This window comes from Bufo gargarizans, chromosome 5 (assembly GCF_014858855.1).
Source record: "Bufo gargarizans isolate SCDJY-AF-19 chromosome 5, ASM1485885v1, whole genome shotgun sequence".
NCBI lineage: Eukaryota > Metazoa > Chordata > Amphibia > Anura > Bufonidae > Bufo > Bufo gargarizans.
The window spans coordinates 555794-578879 of record NC_058084.1 but is presented as its reverse complement, the minus strand read 5'-3'; the positions used below and the strand labels follow the sequence as shown (position 1 = coordinate 578879).

At 44.9% G+C, this 23086-nt stretch overlaps 1 protein-coding gene across 4 annotated transcripts in view; it reads left to right on the top strand.

Annotated features, from left to right (window-relative positions):
• Window positions 1-2212: 2212 nt before the first annotated feature.
• TGFBR1 (transforming growth factor beta receptor 1) overlaps window positions 2213-23086 on the top strand; it is a 240096-nt gene continuing 219222 nt past the window's right edge. For 3 of the 4 annotated variants that reach the window (XM_044293660.1, XM_044293656.1, XM_044293657.1), the window contains exon 1: window positions 2213-2420. In XM_044293660.1, coding sequence (XP_044149595.1) covers window positions 2330-2420 — 91 coding nt within the window. In that variant the 5' untranslated portion in view covers window positions 2213-2329. Of the gene's footprint in view, window positions 2421-22863; window positions 23011-23086 lie in introns of all 4 variants that reach the window. The other variant, XM_044293658.1, reaches the window with a different exon arrangement.

The following is a 23086-nucleotide window of genomic DNA, read 5'->3' as shown; positions in this document are numbered from 1 at the left end:
TGATCAAATGCCAACTTTGTATAAAAAAAATTGGAAAAGTTGTCTTTTGCCAGGATATTTCTCTCACCCACCATGGGTATATTTAAAATGACACCCCAAAACACATTCCCCAACTTCTCCTGAGTACAGCGATACCAGATGTGTGACACTTTTTTGCAGACAAGGTGGGCAAAGGGGCACATATTCCAAAGTGCACCTTTCGGATTTCGCAGGCCATTTTTTACACATTTTGATTGCAAAGTACTTCTCACACATTTGGGCCCCTAAATTGCCAGGGCAGTATAACTACCCCACAAGTGACCCCATTTTGGAAAGAAGACACCCCAAGGTATTCCGTGAGGGGCATGGCGATTTCCTAGAATTTTTTATTTTTTGTCGCAAGTTAGTGGAATATGAGACTTTGTAAGGAAAAAAGAGAAAAAAAAAAATCATCATTTTCCGCTAACTTGTGACAAAAAAAATAAAATTCTAGGAACTCGCAGTGCCCCTCACGGAATACCTTGGGGTGTCTTCTTTCCAAAATGGGGTCACTTGTGGCGTAGTTATACTGCCCTGGCAATTTAGGGGCCCAAATGTGTGAGAAGTACCTTGCAATCAAAATGTGTAAAAAATGGCCTGCAAAATCTGAAAGGTGCACTTTGGAATATGTGCCCCTTTGCCCACCTTGGCAGCAAAAAAGTGTGACACATCTGGTATCGCCGTACTCAGGAGAAGTTGGGGAATGTGTTTTGGGGTGTCATTTTACATATACCCATGCTGGATGAGAGAAATATCTTGGCAAAAGACAACTTTTCCCATTTTTTTTTATACAAAGTTGGCATTTGACCAAGATATTTTTCTCACCCAGCATGGGTATTTGTAAAATGACACCCCAAAACACATTCCCCAACTTCTCCTGAGTACGGCGATACCAGATGTGTCACACTTTTTTGCTGCCAAGGTGGGCAAAGGGGCACATATTCCAAAGTGCACCTTTTGGATTTCACCGGTCATTTTTTACACATTTTGATTGCAAAGTTCTTCTCACACATTTGGGCCCCTAAATTGCCAGGGCAGTATAACTACCCCACAAGTGACCCCATTTTGGAAAGAAGACACCCCAAGGTATTCTGTGAGGGGCATGGTGAGTTCCTAGAATTTTTTATTTTTTGTCGCAAGTTAGTGGAATATGAGACTTAAGAAAAAGTGGAATATGAGACTTGTAAGAAAAAATAAAAAAAATAAAATCATCATCATTTTCCGCTAACTTGTGACAAAAAATAAAAAGTTCTATGAACTCACTATGCCCATCAGCGAATACCTTAGGGTGTCTACTTTCCGAAATGGGGTCATTTGTGGGGGTTTTCTACTGTTTGGGCATTGTAGAACCTCAGGAATCATGACAGGTGCTCAGAAAGTCAGAGCTGTTTTAAAAAGCGGAAATTCACATTTTTGTACCATAGTTTGTAAATGCTATAACTTTTACCCAAACCATTTTTTTTTTTTGCCCAAACATTTTTTTTTTTTTATCAAAGACATGTAGAACAATAAATTTGGCGAAAAATTTATATATGGATGTCGATTTTTTTGCAAAATTTTACAGCTGAAAGTGAAAAATGTCATTTTTTTGCAAAAAAATCGTTACATTTTGATTAATAACAAAAAAAGTAAAAATGCCAGCAGCAATGAAATACCACCAAATGAAAGCTCTATTAGAGAGAAGAAAAGGAGGTAAAATTCATTTGTATGGTAAGTTGCATGACCGAGCGATAAACGGTGAAAGTAGTGTAGTGCCGAAGTGTAAAAATTGCTCTGGTCATGAAGGGGGTTTCACCTAGCGGGGCTGAAGTGGTTAAAGTCCAGGCTGGTGCCGTACACTGCTGGTGAGTTTTGAACGTGGATTTAGCAGCTGAAAATGACCGTTTTCTGCCAGTGAATAAATGGCATAGTTTAGACATGTGAACACATGTTCAGGTCTTTCGATGCACTTTTTGAAGCCAAGTATAGACCATAAAAGGAGTTAATTATAACAAAAATAGTGGTTAATAGTCCTCATACAGAATGCTGTACCGTTATACTACCAACAAGAGCCTCAGTAGGGAAATATTACAGTGTCCCGGTGTGAAGCTGAACTTCGCTGAAATTTTCCATAAACCGTCGGTTTGCGCATGCGCAGATCGTCAAAACTCAGGAACGCCTCCTTACGTCATTAGCCTTGTGACGGGAAGTCAGGAGGTAGGGAGACTTGGCCTGGCTCTACTCGTCCAATAGGAGGCCATCCAGGAGGGAAAAATCGCGATAGGAAATGAAACGGAGCTAGACACAGAGACAGCAAAGAGGAAGTGATGTGATGGTCATAATTATTGTTCGTATGATGGTTGCGTCCGCTGTGCCCTGCCTTTGCCTGGTCCTGTTGGCTCTGCGGCCCCCCGTGACTGCGTGTGAGTAAAACGGAATGAGTACTCCTGCGCCCTGCGGACACATTTGCATCGTTTTCTGTGGTTGTTTGGCTTTGTATAGTGACGCTGTTCCGGTGATAATGTACTGCATTTTTTGTTTTTTGGTCTTCCTCTTAAGTGCCATGTCTGGAAGGCACAGTTGGTAAAGTGAGTTAAAGAGGTATTCCAGTTTCATGATGCTGATGATCTTTCCTCCAGTCATCAACATCCGATACCGACTTCTAGCACCCCTGCGATAAATGTGGGTGTTCCTTGCTGTGTGTGGTGTGTTTTATTTTTTATTTTTATTTTTTTATTTTATTTTTTGGTGTGTGTGTCATTTTAAAATAAGTTGTGTGAACAGGCCCTTAACCCACCTGCATATGTTGTGGAATACGTGAGGTATTTGCCATGTGGAAAAACAGCAGCGTATTACAGTACCAGAAAAGTGTATGAGAAATTACACTAATCTACTGAACACTTTGCAGACTTTTTTCTTTCTTTCTTTCTTTCTTTCTTTCTCTTTTTAATGGAAGGGTGACATCTGAGGCAAGACCGTATCTAATCTCCAACAAAAATTGCTGTCAGACATTGCAGATTTTGGTGCAGAAATGCTGTAGAAACGCATGGAAATGTGTATGCATCTTATCTGTGTTTACCAGTAGTGATGGATGAACATCTGCTGGGACGGTTCGCGAGCGCGATCAAATGTTTGCGAACCACAAGTTTGCAGCGGGTCCCATTCCCAAATTGCGGAATGCACACGGAAGCCATCCGTAATTTGCAGACCGCAAAACACAACGATCGTGTGTATGAGGCCTAAGGCTACATGCACACGAATGTTTGTTTGTGTCCGTTCCGTGTTTTGTTTTTTTTGCGGATAGAATGCAGACCTATTCATTTCAATGGGTCCTCAAAAAATGCAGACAGCACACTGTGTGCTGTCCTCATCAGTATGTCTGTTCTGTAGCCCCGCAAAAAAAAAAAAATAGAACATGTCCTATTCTTGTCTCTTTTAGGCATTGTTACAATAGATCCACAAAAAAAAAAAAAAAAAGATGGCATACAGGTTCACAAAAAACAAAACGTAATGGACACTGAAACAAAATATGTTCCTGTGCATGTAGCCTAAGGGTCCATTCAGGCGTCCGTAGAATGGGTCTGGAATCTGTTCGGCAATTATGCGGAACGGGGTGCAGGCCCATTTGTTTTCAATGGGGCCGGGAAAAGATGTGGACAGCACACAGTGTAAAAAAATAAAAATAAATAGAGCATGTCCTATTTTTGTCTGCAGCTGTGGACAAGAATAAAAATCCTCCTATTGGACCGCAAAACGCTACAGGTGTCTGAATGGACCCTAAGGGCTCATGCACACGAACATATTTTCTTTCCGTGTTTTTTTTTTTTTTTTTTTCACTTCAACGGGTCCACAAAAAAAAATGGAAGTTACTCCGTGTGCTTTCCATTTCTGTATGTCCGCATTTCCGTTCCGCAAAAAAATAGAAAATGTCCTATTACAGTGCTCCAGACTAAAAAAAAATACCTAGTAGCCATTGGCTCCTGAACTGAAAAATGTAAGAGCCAAATCAAAATTTTAGTCGCCAAATCGAAACTGAATAAAAATTTTGGTATCGTGACAACGCTACGCCGATCAGATCGGCGTAGGGTTGTTTCGATACCAAAATTTTTATTCGCTTTCGTCACCATAAAAAAGTATTGCGATACGCAATACCGTGCAAAAAAAAAAAAAAAACACCCCCCAAAAAGTGTGCATTTCGCATTTTATGAAATGTTCGGCTCATAATAGAACAGTCCTATCCTACTTTTTGCTGTGACAAGGTGACTAAAAAAATGGCGAATGCTCACCGCATAGGAAATTCTTTTTTTTTATAGTTTGGACAGCGCTATGTAATATATTTATTGTTTATATATTTTATATGTAAAATTGGGAATTTAAACTTAATATTTTTGGGTACTTTCACACTAGCGTTTTTCTTTTCCGGCATAGAGTTCCGTCCTAGGGGCTCTATACCAGAAAAGAACTGATCAGGCATATCCCCATGCATTGTGAATGGAGAGCAATCCGTTCAGGATGCATAAGGATGTCTTCAGTTCAGTCATTTTGACTGTTCAGGGAGGAGATAATATCGCAGCATGCTACGGTTTTATCTCCGGCGAAAAAAACTGAAGATTTGCCTGAATGCCGGGTCTAGCATTTCTCCCCATAGCAATGTATTAGTGCCAGATCCGGCATTCAAAATACCGGAATGCACCCGCACTAAATCCAGACCCATTCGCTTCTATGGGGCTGTGCACATGAGCGGTGATTTTCACACATCACTTGTGCGTTGCGTGAAAATCGCAGCATGCTCTATGTTGTGCGTTTTTCACGCAACGCAGGCCCCATAGAAGTTAATTGGGCTGGGTGAAAATCGCAAGCAAGTGTGGATGCAGTGCGATTTTAATTTTTTTCTCTCTTTTCACGCATGGTTGCTAGGATGAAAGTCTATTCACTGTATTGTTTTCCCTTATAACATGGTTATAAGTGAAAATGAAGAAGGTCAATATAATAAACATTGGTGGCGCAGTGCGCCCCCCCCCCCCCCAACACTCCAGTATAATAAACATTGGTGGCACAGTGCACCCCCCCCCCCCCCAATATAATAAACATTGGCGCAGTGGGCAGTGCCAATGAGAGTTAATGAGAGTTAAAAAAAATATTAAAAAATTAACTCACCTCCTCCAATTGATCGTCTCCTGTTCTTTCTTCAGGACCTGTGGTGACATCACTGTGCTCATCACATGATCCATCACCATGGTAATGGACCATGTGATAAGCTCAGTGACGTCACCACAGGTCCTGAAGAAAGAACTGGAGGAGGTGAGTTAATTTTTTCAATTATTTTTTTAACCCTCATTGGCACTTCCCACTGAGCCACCAATGCTTCTTATACTGGGGTGTTGGGGGGGGGGGGGGGGGGGGCGCACGCACTGTTTAATCCTTTTATCCTTTTCTGTTTTGCGGTACACAAATAATGCAATCTTTTTTGGGGGGGGGGGTCTGCAAAAAAACGGAAGGAAAGAAAGGGGGTGGAGGGGAATTAGGCCTTCAATAATACGGAAACCATTCCGTATGTCATCCGCAATTTGCGGATCCATTGACTTGAATGGGGCCGCCGACCGATCTTTGCGGACAATAATAGTACAAGCTTCATATTTTCGCTGACTAGAAATGTGGAAACAAGGATGCGGACAACATGCTGAACGTTGTCCGCACATTTTATTCACCCATAGGAATGAATAGGGCTGCATCTACTCTGCAAAATGGATGCGGATCGGACGCGTATAAAATTATACGGTCGTGCGTCCGATCCGCTTCCATTAGGGTACATTCACACGACCAAATAATTTTTCCTGGCCAGCGCTGCTCTGTCATCTGACCTGACGCTGCACGCAGTCATAGTGCGCACACTACGTCCTGACTCTTTACGCAGTCAGGACAGTGAAGCGCTGGCCCCGGGGAGGGTGAGTACTACAAGTGCTTGCAGCGCTTCACTCCCCGATCCCGACACCTAATTCATACTAGTGAGCGCCCTCCAAATCATTTGACCTATATTTAAAAAAAAATAAAAAATAAATAACTATTGCTGTCGTCTCTATCTTGCTTTAAAAAAATCCAGATAAAGTGATCTAAAACTTGTACGCATTTTCCCCAAAATAGAACCAATACTGATGGCAGCTTTTCCTGTGAAAAATAAGCCGTCATACAGCTCCATTGAGAGAAAATGTAAAAACATAAAGCTGTCAGAAAATGGCTTTACTGGTACCTAGAGGCTGGCCAATAGCAATATGGTGCCCATAAACCAATCCATTAAAATCTGCGCTGCAAAAGCTGAATAGATGGTCTTTCCCTTTTGAATCTTCCAGCTTCCCCAAACAGCAGTTTATGTCCACATTTATGGCATTTCAGCACCCAGTAGAACCTGTCTAACAATTTAAACTATGTGGTGTGTGTCAGATGGCACCATCTGGGCACTGAAATGCCATTTTTCAGTTTTCATTTTGTACTGTCCACTGGTTGTTAATGTTTGCAAAACACCCGTGGGGACAAAATGTTCACTACACCCCTTGGTAAATTCTGTGAGGGGTGTGGTTTCTAATATAGGGGTCACTTCTTGGGGGTACGACCACATATGCGGTGTTGCCATATTCAGGAAGAAAATGGGTAACAGATTCTTATTTTCCTCTTCTCTCTTTCTCCTCCCACAGCCAGATGTTTAACACCACCCCCCCCCCCCCCCCCCAGGGATTTTGTAGAATTTACTAAGTACTCAAAACACCCTTCAATAAATTACGTTAGGGGTGTATTTTCCTAAATAAGGTACATTTCCAGGTCATCCCTCATGACAGCACAACAGAATGATGCTCCCCTTTGACCTTTTTGGGACAGGAAACAGAGAGGTTAAACAGGTCCCCCCTACCTCCACTCAGTGTTCTTCCTGTTCTGTTCCTATGATCTGGGGTGAAATTAAGGAGTCAGTGAAGTAGTCGGTTTAGCAGTCTCTTAGAGGGGCACCTCTGCAGCTGCATCTATTCCCCCCTCCAGCGATAAGGATGTACTGTCGGGATTGGAGGAAGAGGGAGAGTCTTTCATCGGATGAATCCTTTGATCATGTAGCGGGAAGACTGCTTTTTTCAAGCTGAGAACATTAACTCCCTCCTTAGAGTAGTCAGAGCTACCATGGGCTTAGATGATTATAAAGCTCCACAATCTATACGAGACTCCATGTTTGAGGGCCTGGGTCCTAGAAAGATAAAGGGCTTTGACGTGCATGAAAATATTGCTGCTGTGATTAATAGGGAATGGAGCGAACCAGACAATTTTTTGTCCCTTCTATTAAACGTAGCTACCCTTTTGAGGAAGAGGTGTCTGCCTGTTGGGATAGGGCCCCAAAATTGGATGTCCCTGTTGCCAAAATATCCAAAAAGGCGGCTCTTCTCTTTGAAGATACGGGTTCCCTAAAACAGTGTTTCCCAACCAGCGTGCCTCCAGCTGTTGCAAAACTACAACTCCCAGCATTCCTAGACAGCCTTTGGCTGTGCGAGCATGCTGGGAAGTGTAGTTTTGCAACAGCTGGAGGCACGCTGGTTGGGAACTACTGCCCTAAAAGACCCCATGGATAGAAGGGCTGAAATTTATTTAAAAAAAGAACTGGGAAGCTACAGCGAGAGCCTTTAGACCAGCCATAGCGGCCACTTCTGTAGCCAGATCCCTAAAGATTTGAAAGAAGGAGCTAGCGGAGCATATAAAGGAGGGAACCCCTAGAGAGCAGCTGCTATCTTCCTTTCCCACTTTATTTAATGCTATTGATTTCTTGGCGGATGCTTCAGCGGATTCTTTAAGATTTTCTGCTAGAGCTTCTGCCCTATCCAACTCGGCAAGGAGAGCCATTTGGTTAAAAGATTGGCAGGGAGATTCTGCCTCCAAAGCCAAGCTGTGCGCCATTCCATGTCGAGGAGAATTTTTGTTTGGGTCCGTCTTGGATGATTTGCTTGAGAAGGCCTCAGACAAAAAGGGGTTTTCCTTCCACTTCTGTTCTCGGTTTAATAAAGGTGGATATAGGAGGAAGGGGAGGGGTCTAGGCAATTTATGGGTCCTGCCAAAAAACAAGTTATTTTTTTATTTTTTAACTTTTTGTTTTTCTCTTCTGGGCAGAGGCCTCAAAGAAGCAGCCTCAATGACGCCAGGGCCCCGGTGGGAGGTTGGCTTTCTCATTTCACAGAACAATAGCAGAAGATATCAAACGGCCCTTGGATAATCTCCATCCTAAGAGAGTGCTACAAAATAGGGATCGACCGATATTGATTTTTTTTAGGGCCGATACCGATAATTTTGTGAACTTTCAGGCCGATAGCCGATAATTTATACCGATATTCTGGGAATTGTAATTTTTGAAAAAAAAAAAAAAAAATCCCACAAATCTGCAGAAAATTAATGTTTATTGTTAATGTGTATTTTTTTTTTTTTTTTTGTAAATCTTTTTTCATTTATACTTAAGATTTTGGTGTTTTTTTTTTTTTGTAACTTTTTTTTTTTTACTAACTTTTAGCCCCCTTAGGGACTAGAACCCTTGTCCTATTCACCCTGATAGAGATCTATCAGAGTGAATAGGAGCTTACACTGTCCCTGCTGCTCTGTGCTTTGTGCACACAGCAGCATGGAGCTTACCATGGCAGCCAGGGATTCAATAGCGTCCTGGCTGCCATGGTAACCAATCTGACACCGTGCGAGTCTCCTCTTCAAACAGCTGATCGGAGGGCGTGCCGGGTGTCGGACCCCCGCCGATCTGATATTGATGACCTATCCTGGGGATAGGTCATCAATAAATATAACTTGGACAACCCCTCTCTCATTTATTCATATACAGGAGGCGGGAGCTGGCTGCAGAATCACATAGCCGGCTCCCGACCTCTATGAGCAGTAGCTGCGATCCGCGGCACCTGAGGGGTTAACTACCGTAGATCGCAGCTATTGCTCATAGAGGTCGGGAGCCGGCTATGTGATTCTGCAGCCAGCTCCCGCCTCCTGTATATGAATAAATGAGAGATTAAGCTTCATTGGTGGCGCAGTGGCCATAGCTCCTCCCCTCCTCCTGTCCCCTGTCCTTTCATTGGCGGCAGCAGCAGCACAGGGGGAGGAGACACTGCTTCCTTCTCCCCTGTGCTGCTAAGGGGAACACGGAGAGCGCTGACAGCAGCGCGATCTGTGTTCCCCAAACGCTATCAGAATATCGGCAAAATAGATGCCGATACCGATAGCTTTCAAAATCCTGAATATCGGCCGATAATATCGGTAAATCCGATAATTGGTCGATCCCTACTACAAAATAAATGTTCATAGGTTGCCTCCAGAAAGGTTTATAGTAACAGATTATCTATCGTTCAAGCCCTCAGAAACAGGTGACCATAATTTCAGAGGTATCTTCCCTGTTAGAAAATAATATTCTGATGAAGGTCCCAGTACAAGAAAGAAGAAAGGGGTTTTATTCAAATAAAAAACAACAACCGAATGGCTCCTACTGTACAACAATTTTAAAACTTCTGAACTGGTATCTAGTATATGAAAGGTTTCGTATGGTATCAATCAGGTCTGTGATTCTAAATCTGTTTCTGAACTGTTTTATGGCATCTCTGGATCTCAGGGATGCCTACTACCATGTCCCTATACATCCCAGTCATCAGAAGTACCTAAGGGTAGCAATTCAGTAGAAGGAGGGGATCCTACATGTGCAGTTTCGAGCTCTCCCCTTCGGTTTGTCTCAGGCCCCCAGGGTCTTTGCAAAGTTATTGCGGAGATGATGGCCCATTTCAGAGAGAAATAATTTAGTAGTCATTCCATATCTGGGCGATTTTCTCATTCTTCTTTCTCAGTCATACAAGCAGCTAGAGGAATACTTCTAAACCTAGAAAAGTCCTGCTTCCGAGTCAGGTGTGCACCTTTTTGGGGATGATCCAAGACTCCACTTCTCGCATGTGTCTATTACCCCTACAGGGTTCAGTACCTGTTATCACATCAGAGAGAGGCCATGTTAGTTCTAGGGCTCATGACAGCAGCCATTCTGGGGGTAGAATGGGCCCAGTTTAACTTTAGAACACTGCTGCTGCAGATTCTGAAGATTTAGGACATAAATCTTTTCTCTCTGGACTTGCGGATTCGTCTATCACCTCAGACTCTTGTCTCTCTAGAGTGGTGGATGAATCTATCAAACCTTCAGAAGGGGGTTCCGTGGCAGAGACAGGCAGTCATACCTTTTGACCACCGATGCAAGTCACTACGGTTGGGGGGGCTCATGTAGAATCTCTTCTTCAGGGATCAGGGAGTTCAGTCCCAGTCTCACAATTTCAGGTAACTAAACGCCATCTTGATGGCCTTAAGAGATTATCCAGATAATAAGAGTCAGGATTGTCAGAATTTATTCAGACAACATGACAGTGGTTGCCTACATCAACAGACAGGGAGGTACCAGATCTCCAAGCTTTATATCCCTAATTTTCTCTCGTCAATTTCTGCACTACATCTTAGGCTGAGTTCACACCAGCGTTCAGCCTTTCCGTTCTCCTGCTCAGTTATAGGAGCAGGAGAACTGAAAGGACGGATTGGGCGCATAACTGAGGCGAGCGGAGCCTACGGACCCCATAGACTATAATGGGGTCCGTTAGGTTTACGCTCAGAAAATGATTTTGGAGCGGAGACAAAAGTCCATGCAGTCCATCCTATAACGGAGCAGGAGAACGGAAAGGCTGAACGCTGATATGAACGAGGCCTATAAGGGAGTGACGGCAGATGTTTTTTTATTTTTTTTAAGTCGCCATCTTCTTCGTCAGGGAGAATGGTCTTGGATTAGGGTTGTTGCGGGTATCGAAATTTCGATACCCAATCAATACTTTTGTCCTGGTTTCCATTTTTTCGATACTGAGCTGCACTTCTGTGCAGTCTAGTATCTCTCAACAGGAGCGCACTGCTGTCAGCGCACTCATGTTCCCTCAGCAGCACAGGGGAGAAGGAAGCAGTCTGCTGCCACTGCCACCAATGGGGAGAGAGGGGCGGAGGAGGGGAGGGCGCACTGCGCCACCAATGATAGTACTTTTCATGGGTCCGTACTTTAAGCAGCCGGCTACACAGAGCGGCGCCCAGGGATGTCCCAGCACTTATTATTCCTGGGCGCCGCTCAGTTTGCCCGCTGTGCGCCTGTGCCCCATTACCGTCTCCTGCAGTACTGCTCCATATGCTAATTACTATCGGAGCATTGAGGTGGAGACAGCAGCTTCTCTAGTGGGCGTTCCTTCTCCCCTGGCTGTAGCACTGTCCAATCGCAGCGCAGGGAGAAGGAACACCCACTAAAGCAGTGATGGTGAACCTCTTAGAGACAGAGTGCCCAAACTGCAACCAAAAACCCACTTATTTATCGCAAAGTGCCACACCAATTTCATATATCTTCCATGTACTTTATCATTTAGCTATAACAACCTGCCTACATTCAATGTGCTGCCTGTGCTGTTCATAGCATGTCCTGCACTAATGAATGGCAGGAAAAGTCTAAGGTATATTGGCACACCATAGACTTCCTCCAGGATACGGGTGCCCACAGAGAGGGCTCTGAGTGCCGCCTCTGACACCCGTGCCATAGGTTCGCCATCACTGCACTAGAGAATCTGCTGTCTCTTCCCCATTGCTCCGATGATAATTAGCATATGGAGCAAGACTGCAGGAGACTGTAATGGGGCACAGTGGGCGAACGGAGGTGCACCCAGGAATAATAGTAAGTGCTGGGAAATCCCTGGGCGCCGCTCTGTGTAGCCTGCTGCCTAACAAAGTCCAAACCCATATAAGGTCGTCTTTAACTTTTAATACAGGAGGCAGGTGCCGGCAGCAGAATCGCGTAGCCGTCATCCTGCCTCTTACAGGGAGCTTTTTTTTTATGCGGAATGCACGTGGCTTTTTTTTTTTTTTCGTGTGGTATCGGGTATCTAATACTTTATGGTATCAAAACCGAATCAAAATTTTGGTATCGCAACAACTCTACTTTGGATCAGCAGATCTTCAACAAAATAGTTGCCCTATGGGGTCTTCCAGAGAGACCAACAAGAAGGTAGAGATTCTTCTCTCTTTGCCCAGGGGAGCGTCCAACAGCTCTTTATGCATTTCCCCTGGTGAAGTTATTACCAAGAGTCCTAAAGAAGATAAGGGAAGAGTGCTATAGTCATAGTGATGGCCCCCTTCTGGCCCAGGAGAGTTTGGTTTTCTTGGCTCCCAAAAATGTCGCTTGCCTCCTCTTGGGTTCTTCCAAACTTCCCGGGACTTCTAGCTCAAGGTCCAATCCTTCACCCAGAGGTAGAGAATCTGCATTTGACTGCCTGGCTTTTAAAAGGCAGAGTTTAGAGAAAAAAAGGTTTATTGGAGGAAGTAGTCACTCTTGGCAAGTCGTAAGAGGGTCACTTTGGTGATCTATTTACGCGTTTAGAGGGCCTTTTGTGTATTTGCAAGTAGACCGGTGGATGTTCTAGAAAACCCTAATATCACTCTGGTGTTAGATTTTCTGCAGGGCTGGAAGAAGCATCTTAGGCCTAGTACTTTAAAAGTACAGATATCGGCCTTAAGTGCTCTTTTTAAAAAATTTTTTAGCTGGCTGCTCGTCCTTGGATAAAAAGATTTATAACTGCAGTTTCAAAATTATCTCCAGTCGATAGAGTTAAAATTCCACCTTGGGATCTAAACCCGGTACTTGCAGCCCTTACGTCAGATCCTTTTGAGCCTATCCAGGAAGGCCTCCTGCACACAACTTATAACCTGTTTATAAGAGAAAATAATAGCATTCTGAATACAGAATGCATAGTAAAATGGAGCTGGAGGGGTTAAAAAAAAATATATAATTTAACTCCCCTTAATCCACTTGATCGCGAAGCCCGGCATCTCCTTCTGTCTTCATCTTGGCTCTGTGCAGCAACAGGACCTGTAGTGACGTCACTCCGGTCATCACAAGATCCATCACATGATCTTTTACCATGGTGATGGATCATGTGATGACTGGAGTGATGGATCATGTCACCACAGGTCATGTTGCTGCACAGAGCTAAGATGAAGACAGAAAGAGATGCCAGGCTTCGCGATCAAGTGGATTAAGGCGAGTTAAATTATTTTTTATTTTATTTTTTAACCCCTCCAGTGCTAATTTACTATGCATTCTGTATTCAGAATGCTATTTTTTTCCTCTCCCCCACGACAGCACCATAGAGAGAGGGATCCACCCCCAGGGACAGGAAACCTACAGAAATAAAAGGGTGGAGCCTCTCTTCCCATTCAGTGGTTTCCGGTCCCTGGAGTGGGAGACCTACAGTTTTTCCTTTCGGGTCCTACCGTTGGTCTTGCTTCCTAGGAATTCCTAGAGGGCTAACTGTTGCTGCCTGGGTCCATCGCGCTGCTGGGCAGGCTGTCAGGACCCTAGGTTGCGGAGGTGCTCCAGGGGCCCTGCGTATCTTGCGGCAGGCATGAGGGTTACCTCTCAGGGAGAGCTCTGCCCCATGGGAGGCGCCTACCGGTGGTGCAGTAAAGTGGTAATCCTTAGGTTCGGGGCTCTGCCACTTGGCTTTGTATCGGAACAGCTGGGCAGAGCTTCCGGGCACGTGGAGTGTGTCACTTACGGAGTGCGCCGAGCGGGGCGCACTTCCGGTTTCACAGGTGGAACGCATACTAGCGGTCTTCCACTTCCGGGTACCGGAGGGGAGGCGGACAACCCCTTTTTTCTCTCTCTCTCTCATTTAAAGAGGTGCAGGCCAGACCGGTCCTTTGAGCCTATACAGAACGGTCTGAGCTGGGCAACATGTATGAGGTCTCTTTAGCGGATTATGCCCCAAGCTGGTGGCTTAAAAGGATCATTAAAACCTTTTTTCCTTTACTCTTCCTTAAGTGTATAGACTCCCTATTCCCTCCATCCAGAAGGGTCGCTATACAGGGAGTGCAGAATTATTAGGCAAATGAGTATTTTGACCACATCATCCTCTTTATGCATGTTGTCTTACTCCAAGCTGTATAGGCTCGAAAGCCTACTACCAATTAAGCATATTAGGTGATGTGCATCTCTGTAATGAGAAGGGGTGTGGTCTAATGACATCAACACCCTATATCAGGTGTGCATAATTATTAGGCAACTTCCTTTCCTTTGGCAAAATGGGTCAAAAGAAGGACTTGACAGGCTCAGAAAAGTCAAAATAGTGAGATATCTTGCAGAGGGATGCAGCACTCTTAAAATTGCAAAGCTTCTGAAGCGTGATCATCGAACAATCAAGCGTTTCATTTTCTGAGCCTGTCAAGTCCTTCTTTTGACCCTTTTTGCCAAAGGAAAGGAAGTTGCCTAATAATTATGCACACCTGATATAGGGTGTTGATGTCATTAGACCACACCCCTCTCATTACAGAGATGCACATCACCTAATATGCTTAATTGGTAGTAGGCTTTCGAGCCTATACAGCTTTGAGTAAGACAACATGCATAAAGAGGATGATGTGGTCAAAATACTCATTTGCCTAATAATTCTTCTTGCGACCCTGTTGACTATTTTGAAATAGTCAACAGGGTCGCAAGAAGCGTGTGGAAAAACCAAGGTGCAAAATAACTGCCCATCAACTGAGAAAAGTCAAGCGTGCAGCTGCCAAGATGCCACTTGCCACCGGTTTGGCCATATTTCAGAGCTGCAACATCACTGGAGTGCCCAAAAGCACAAGGCACAAGGTGTGCAATACTCAGAGACTTGGCCAAGGTAAGAGAGGCTGAAAGACGACCACCACTGAACAAGACACACAAGCTGAAACGTCAAGACTGGGCCAAGAAATATCTCAAGACTAAGATTTTTCTAAGGTTTTATGGACTGGTGAAATGAGAGTGAGTCTTGATGGGCCAGATGGATGGGCCCGTGGCTGGATTGGTAAAGGGCAGAGAGCTCCAGTCCGACTCAGATGCCAGCAAGGTGGAGGTGGAGTACTGGTTTGGGCTGGTATCATCAAAGATGAGCTTGTGGGGCCTTTTCGGGTTGAGGATGGAGTCAAGCTCAACTCCCAGTCCTACTGCCAGTTTCTGGAAGAAACCTTCTTCAAGCAGTGGTACAGGAAGAAGTCTGCATCCTTCAAGAAAAACATGATTTTCATGCAGGACAATGCTCCATCACACGCGTCCAAGTACTCCACAGCGTGGCTGGCAAGAAAGGGTATAAAAGAAGAAAATCTAATGACATGGCCTCCTTGTTCACCTGATCTGAACCCCATTGAGAACCTGTGGTCCATCATCAAATGTGAGATTTACAAGGAGGGAAAACGGTACACCTCTCTGAACAGTGTCTGGGAGGCTGTGGTTGCTGCTGCACGCAATGTTGATGGTGAACAGATCAAAACACTGACAGAATCCACGGATGGCAGGCTTTTGAGTGTCCTTGCAAAGAAAGGTGGCTATATTGGTCACTGATTTGTTTTTGTTTTGTTTTTGAATGTCAGAAATGTATATTTGTGAATGTTGAGATGTTATATTGGTTTCACTGGTAAAAATAAATAATTGAAATGGGTATATATTTGTTTTTTGTTAAGTTGCTTAATAATTATGCACAGTAATAGTCACCTGCACACACAGATATCCCCCTAAAATAGCTAAAACTAAAAACAAACTAAAAACTACTTCCAAAAATATTCATCTTTGATATTAATGAGTTTTTTGGGTCCATTGAGAACATGGTTGTTGTTCAATAATAAAATTAATCCTCAAATATACAACTTGCCTAATAATTCTGCACTCCCTGTAATGGAGGAAGAAAGAAGACAAGAATCTGCTGAGGGTGATGTGAATCCCATCCTGGTAGTTCATTGATCTTCATGGCGTAAATGGCTCATTTATCTGGCCTTTGGTTTTAATAAGAATTTGCGCTTTGTGCTCTCTTTTTTCCAGCCTAAACCGAAGAAAGTGCTGGCAAAAAGAAAAAACAAAGAGTGTGCGCTATGCGGTACGGCTTTATTATCTTCTTATGGGAAGAAATTGTGTCAGATATGCATTGACAAGACCATTTCGGATGAGTCACCGTCCTTGTTAGAAAACATCAGGTCGCTCATCAAGACGGAAGTTTAAAATACCCTAAAGTCAGACAGAAAGGCAAGAACATCCGTTAAGGATAAAGGTGCAAAAGCTGGCCCATCCCAAGTTTTCTCATCGGAAGACAGTGACATATCATCAGGGTCGTCCTCGTCTGGTTCTTCATCCGAAGATGAGTCCATGTCCAACACCTTTTTCCCCGCTGAAAACATGGATAAGTTATTAAGTCATTAGGTCCACCATGAACATTGAGGATGTTAAGGAGGATAAGTCTGTAGCAGACTCTTTGTTTGAGGGGTTACAGGAGAAGAAGGGTTGATGTTTTCTTGTACACGCTAGCATCATGTCTTTAATTCAGAGAGAATGGAAGCCAGGCAGGAGGGTATTTGCCTCTAGGGCGTTCAAACGTAAATATCCGTTCGAAGAGGTAGCCTCCTCCTCTTGGGGGAAAGCCCCTAAAATTGACGTCGCCATCTCTAAAGTGTCAAAGAAGTCCTCTTCCTTTTGAAGATACGGGTATGCTTAAAGGGGTTGTCCGGGATCAAATTTATTTTTTTATTTTTTATGTACTCCCTATTAACAGCTGAATCAAGGTCCCCCCATATGTTTTTAAGTATTTTCACCATTTCTATATGGCTCATACGGTCCCCCCACGCTTTGTTTACACCTATGTTTATTTTTTCCTGCCTTCCTGCCGCACTGCACTGTGGTTCCCAGCACAGCGCGGAAGCATGGTTTCATCTCCGCCGTGACTCCGCCCCCTAATTAATATTCAGTGCTCTGCCTCTTTCATTCATAATAAAGCGCCTTGCCCGGTGACGTCACCGGACCGGATGGGCGTGGCTTAGCGCGGTTGGTTGCCGCCTTGTTACCGCCCATCCAGGCTCTTTGAATAATTCATGTGGCTGAGGGTGACGTCACCGGGCTCCCTGGGAAGCGGAAGAAGAGGCTTCACTCGGCAGAAAGGGACCCGGTACGTCACCGAGTCTTGGAAACACAGCGCTTCCGGCTGAGAGTTGGAGACTTGAAAACTGGGCATTAGAAATGTCGGGTAAAGGTAGGACAGGCACGATTGTAACATTTAGGGCATTGTTGTACACATACTCCAATCTTCCCAATCCTGGACAACCCCTTTAAGGAGCCCTTAGACAAAAAGGCTGAAACCTTCCTTAGGGGTGCCTGGGAGGCCTCTACCTTTTGCCTGGCCATAGCTGCTACAGTCATGGCCAGGACCTTTATCCTTCTGATTACAACAGTTGGTGGGGCAATTAAAAGATAGAACCCCTAGGGATCAGATCTTATCCTCTTTGCCAACCTTGCAAAAAGCAGCCGACTTCTTGACAGATGCATCGGTTGATTCTATTAAGTTCAGCGCTCAGTCAGCTTCCCTCACCAATTTGGCAGGTAGAGCCCTTTGGTTAAAAAGTTGGAGTGGGGGTGATTTAGCCTCTAAACAAAGATTATGTAATATCCCCTGCCAGGGAGAATTTGTGTTTGGGCCTGAGCTAGACGACCTTTTAGAAAAGGCGGCAGATAGGAAGAAAAGATTTCCGGTCCCTAATTCCGCTGCGGTCTTTGGTCCCAGAAATAGGCCGTCCTTTCGTCCCTTTAGAGGTAATACCAGCAGAAGATCAGGCAGAGAAAAGGATCAGAGATTCAGATCCAGGAATTCGGGGAGGAAAGGTTTCTTATTCGGAAACGCTTCCTCTACTAGCAAAAAACAACCCCAACAATGACGCCAGGTTAGAGGTGGGAGGAAGGCTAAAGTTCTTCCAGACATCCTGGGAAAAGGACCTTGGGTCATGGACATCATTCATTCAGGTCTAAAGCCAGAGTTTATCTCTTTGCCTCCGCAAAGATTTGTTATTACAAAAAGTATATGTGTAAGAGTTTTTTTTTCCCTATAATAAAAGAAGTTTTGGACCTTATCAAGAAGAATGTCTTGATTCCCTTTCCTCAAGAAGAACAGTCCGAAGGTTTTTTTTCTCCCACCTGTTTTTAGTTCCAAAACCAGACGGCACATACAGGACTATCATCAATCTCAGGGATTTGAACAAATTTCTGGTTTTCAGAAAATTCAAGATGGAGACAATGAGGGATACGATTCAGCTTCTTTTTCCTCATTGTTTCATGGCTGTGTTGGATTTAAAAGACGCTTATTTTCACATGCCGATGCACCAGAGGTTTCAGAAATTCCTGAGAGTGGCGATTCTGATAGAGGGTCAGATCCGACAATATCAGTTCCAGGCGCTGCCCTTTGGCCTGTCCATGGCACCGAGGATATTTACGATAGTAGTGGCAGAGATGGTGTCGTTCATGAGATCCCCCACAGATCCCCCACAACACAGCGCCCTCCACAGATCCCCCACAACACAGTGCCCTCCATAGATCCCCCACAACACAGCGCCCTCCACAGATCCCCCCCCACAACACAGCGCCCTCCACAGATCCCCCCCCCACAACACAGCGCCCTCCACAGATCCCCCCCCCACAACACAGCGCCCTCCACAGATCCCCCCCCCCACAACACAGCGCCCTCCACAGATTCCCCCCCCCCCACAACACAGCGCCCTCCACAGATTCCCCCCCCCCCACAACACAGCGCCCTCCACAGATTCCCCCCCCCACAACACAGCACCCTCCACAGATTCTCCCCCCCCCCCCACAACACAGCACCCTCCACAGATTCCCCCCCCCCCCACAACACAGCGCCCTCCACAGATTCCCCCCCACAACACAGCGCCCTCCAGATTCCCCCCACAACACAGCGCCCTCCACAGATCCCCCCCCCCACAACACAGCGCCCTCCACAGATTCCCCCCCCCCACAACACAGCGCCCTCCACAGATCCCCCCCCCCCCACAACACAGCGCCCTCCACAGATTCCCCCCCCACAACCATTTCATACCCAGCCGCGTCAGCGGCTCATATGGGAAATTCCAAGCAAATAGACCTCTAGCACAATTCCTTTAAAATATCGCATATTGTTATCGCAATTTTTAGGGCCCTAATCGCAATCGCACAAAATTCCCATATCGTGCAGCCCTATTTGGAATCAAATAAAATCCCTCTCTTCCACCTCCCTGACTCTTCGAAAGGCCATGTCGGTCCTAGGTTCTCTGAATTCCTGCATCCCAGCGGTGGAATGGGCTCAGCTTCACTCCCGCCAGCTACAGTCTGAGGTTTTGACAGCCTTCAAAAAACACAAGGGAATGCTGGATGTCAGGATAAGAATTTCAGACACGACCAAGAAAAGTTTATCTTGGTGGATGGTCAGAGACAATCTGATTCAGGGAGTTCCATGGTCCTACCCAGATCCTATTGTCCTGACCACAGACGCGAGCCCCTGGAGGTTGGGGTGCCCATGTGCTGGGATACAACTTTCAGGGTCTATGGTCCCCAGCTCAAAGAGCATTCTCTTCCAACCGAGTTAGTGGCAGTCAAACTAGCAGTGAAAGCTTCTCTGGCCCTTCTAGGCACCGGCCACGTGAGGATTCTTTCAGACAGACGACGGTGGCATATGTAAACCACCAAGGGGGGGACAAAGTCTGTATCCCTAGGGTGGGAAGCTGGGAAATTGACGTTATTGGAGAAACAAGTCAGCCGCGTATCAGCTCTTCACATAAAAGGGAAGGAGAATGTTCACTCAGATTTTCTCAGCAGATACCCCTTAAGACAGGGAGAATGGTCCCTCAACTCCTCAATATTTTCCAGGATCAGCAAGTCATGGGGCATGCCGACCATAGATCTATTCAGTACAAGCCTGAACAAGAAAGTATAAATATTTTGTTCTCTAAATCCAAGAGAATCCCCCTATGGAGTGGATGTGTTTCTCCTGAAGTGTAGCTTTCCCCCTAGCATATGCTCCCCCCCCCCCCCCTTTCCAGTTAATCCCAGCAGTCCTAAAAAAGATCATTAAAGACAGGGCAAGGGTCATCCTTATCGCCCCCTTTTGGCCCAAGAGGGCATGGTTCACTCTGCTCCGAACCATGTCTATTTCGGACCCCTGGATTCCGCCAGACCTATCGGATCTGCTGTCCCAGAGTCAAGTCCTTCATCCAGCAGTCGCTGGTCTCCATCTGACTGCATGGAATTTGTGCGGAGCCTATTAATTAAAAAAGGTTTTACTCAGGAACTTATCACGACCTTACTAAAAAGCAGAAAACCTGTAACGGTTTCCATCTACGCTAGGACCTGGAAGAAATGTATTGAATTCAGTAATCTTAACCCTAAGCATTTGCTAGGATGTGTTCCTATTTCCCAGGTTCTGGAGTTTTTGCAGAAAGGCCTTTCTTTAGGTCTTGCTAAAAGTACTCTTAAAGTACAGGTCTCTGCCCTATTCGAGCAGAATTTTGCCCTGAATCCATGGATTGTTAGATTTTTATTTTATTTTTTAAAGCTGTAGATAGGATGACACCAGTCTCATCCCCTAGGGTGCCCCCGTGGGATCTTAACATAGTACTTAATTCTCTAACCAAAGCACCCTTCGAACCCATTGATTCAGTAGGCATTACATTTCTTAACCTCAAGCTAGTTTTGTTAGTGGCCCTCACTACTGCTAGAAGGATTAGCGAATTGCAGGCCATTTCCATCAATCCCCCTTTCACAACAATTCTTGATGATCGAGTTATTATTCTACCTGATCCGGCCTTCTTACCCAAGGTGTATTCTAAATTCCATAGATCACAAGAGATCATTCTTCCTTCCTTTTGTGACCATCCAAAAAATGCTGGAGAAGTTGCTTTTCATACACTAGATGTACGGAGATGCTTGTTACAGTATCTTAAAATTACTGAAGGTTGGAGAAAGTCTTCTGCTTTATTCGTTCTCTTTTCTGGATCGAATAAAGGGAAGAAGGCTACCAAAAGTACACTGTCCAGGTGGCTTAGACTGGGTATTATTGAGTCTTACTTGGAGGAGGGTCTGTCTCCTCCCCTTTTGATGAAGGCTCACTCTACTCGTTCGGTTTCCACTTCGTGGGCAGAAAGGTTGGGGGCTTCCATTGAACAAACTTGTAAGGCAGCCACCTCTACACCTTCTACCTTTTTCCGTCACTACAGTTTGGATTTACTCTCCTCTTCTGATCTTTCTTTCGGGAGAAAGGTTTTGCAAGCTGTGGTCCCTCCCTAGGAAGGGTTCTTTTTCTCTTTAATTCTCTCTATGGTGCTGTCATGGGGGAGGGGAAAAATGATGTTTACACTTACCGGTAATCAGATTTTCCAGACCCCAGGACAGCACCCTTCCTAATTCCCTCCCTTGGTGATGGTTTTCTGTATTCACATGGAGTAGCAAAAAATATATATATATATATATATATTTTCATGGCTTACACGATTTATATGCTTTATATGATGTTCAGCTCAGAATAATTTAATGGTGTAGGAGTCCCTCTCTTGCTCTGTAATCCACTGAATAGGAAGAGAGGCTCCACCCTTTTATTTCTGTAGGTTTCCTGTCCCTGGGGGTGGGATCCCTCTCTTTATGGTGCTGTCGTGGGGTCTGGAAAATCCGATTACCGGTAAGTGTATAACCATGTTATAAGGGAAAATAATACAATCTACAGAACACCGATCCCAAGGCCGAACTTCTGTGAAGAGTTTTAGCATTACAATGTTTTACGCACTAACGGAAAAATCGTGCGTGTTCCCGCAACGCACCCGCACATTTTCCAGCAACGCCTGTGTGAAAGAGGCCATAGTCTTTCTGTGCTTCTTTTAAAAATAGTAGAGAATCGGAATTACACTGTCTAGATGTTAGAAGATGTTTATTACAGTATCTAGAGATCACTCAACCTTGGAGATCTTCCTCTAGAATACTTCTTTCCTTTCAGGGCAAGAGAGGGTTTGGCTGCTTCATCCCACACCATTGCCAGATGGATAAAACAGGCTATTCAGTAAGCGTATTCTTCCAAGGGAGGGAGTCTCCCCGCCTACTGGATTTGGAGCCCACTTTACCAGAGCGGTCTCCAGGTCCTGGGCAGAAATAGCCTCTGCCTCTATAGAACAGATTTGTAGAGTTGCCACCTGGCGTTCTCCTGACACGTTTTTCAGGCACTACAGACTTCAGTTACCCGCTAATCAGGGTCTAATATTTGGACGTAAGGTCCTTCAGGCAGTTGTCCCACCCTGATTTAACCTAGTTTAGATCCAGGGGTGCTGGTGCAGGTGAGGGGAAAAAGTGTGATTACACTTACCGGTAATCTTTTTTTTCCTTGAGCCTATGACAGCACCTGGTTAATTCCCTTACAAAAAACAAAGTTATTATTGGATGATTTTGTTTTTCCTTAGTTCTTGGAATAGTACTGGTGTGAAGGGGGATGGTCCCTTATTTTTAAAGCAGGTGTGAAGGGGATGGTCCCTCCTTTTTAAAGCAGTTGTGGTTTCTGTTTTCTGTCCTGATGAGGGGTCTGTCACTATCCAGGGGTGCTGTCATAGGCTCAAGGAAAACAGATTACCAGTAAGTGTAATCACACTTTTCTCTTCTCCTTACCAACGCTCTGTATGCAGGTGTTGGCAGAAGCTGCGTGACAATATTGGTGCTTGCTTTGGCGGCACATACTCCCAAGTAACCCAGGCAAACCACTTTTCAGGTAAGTAAACCAGACATGTGTTTAACCAACTCGATTGACTGAACAGTTCTAATTACTTTAATTAAGAAACCATGTGTGGATCTCAAAGGGGAACTCGAACGATAGTAGCATCACCTGTTTGAGGACTGAGTAAAAATTTTCAGGCCGCGTTTAATTGACAAGGTCGCAGACTTAGTTTTTCATGTCTAGCAACCTGGCTTAGTTTGTCTGACTTGTTTCCTTTATCTAGGAAAAATTATACCATGCCTGTGTCCGGCGTGCCGCCTCACTGCTTCTGTGCCCGGCTTGTTGCTTCCTTGTCTGTGGCCTGCTGCCACTTGCCGCCTGGCCTGCTGCCACTTGTCGCCTCTGCTGCCTCAAAGTAACAGGCTAGGAGGTAAGAAGTTAAGTTAAAGCTAAAAGGGTCCTAAGATGAAGGTCTCAGATAAGGACCCAGTGTGCCAGAAAGATTA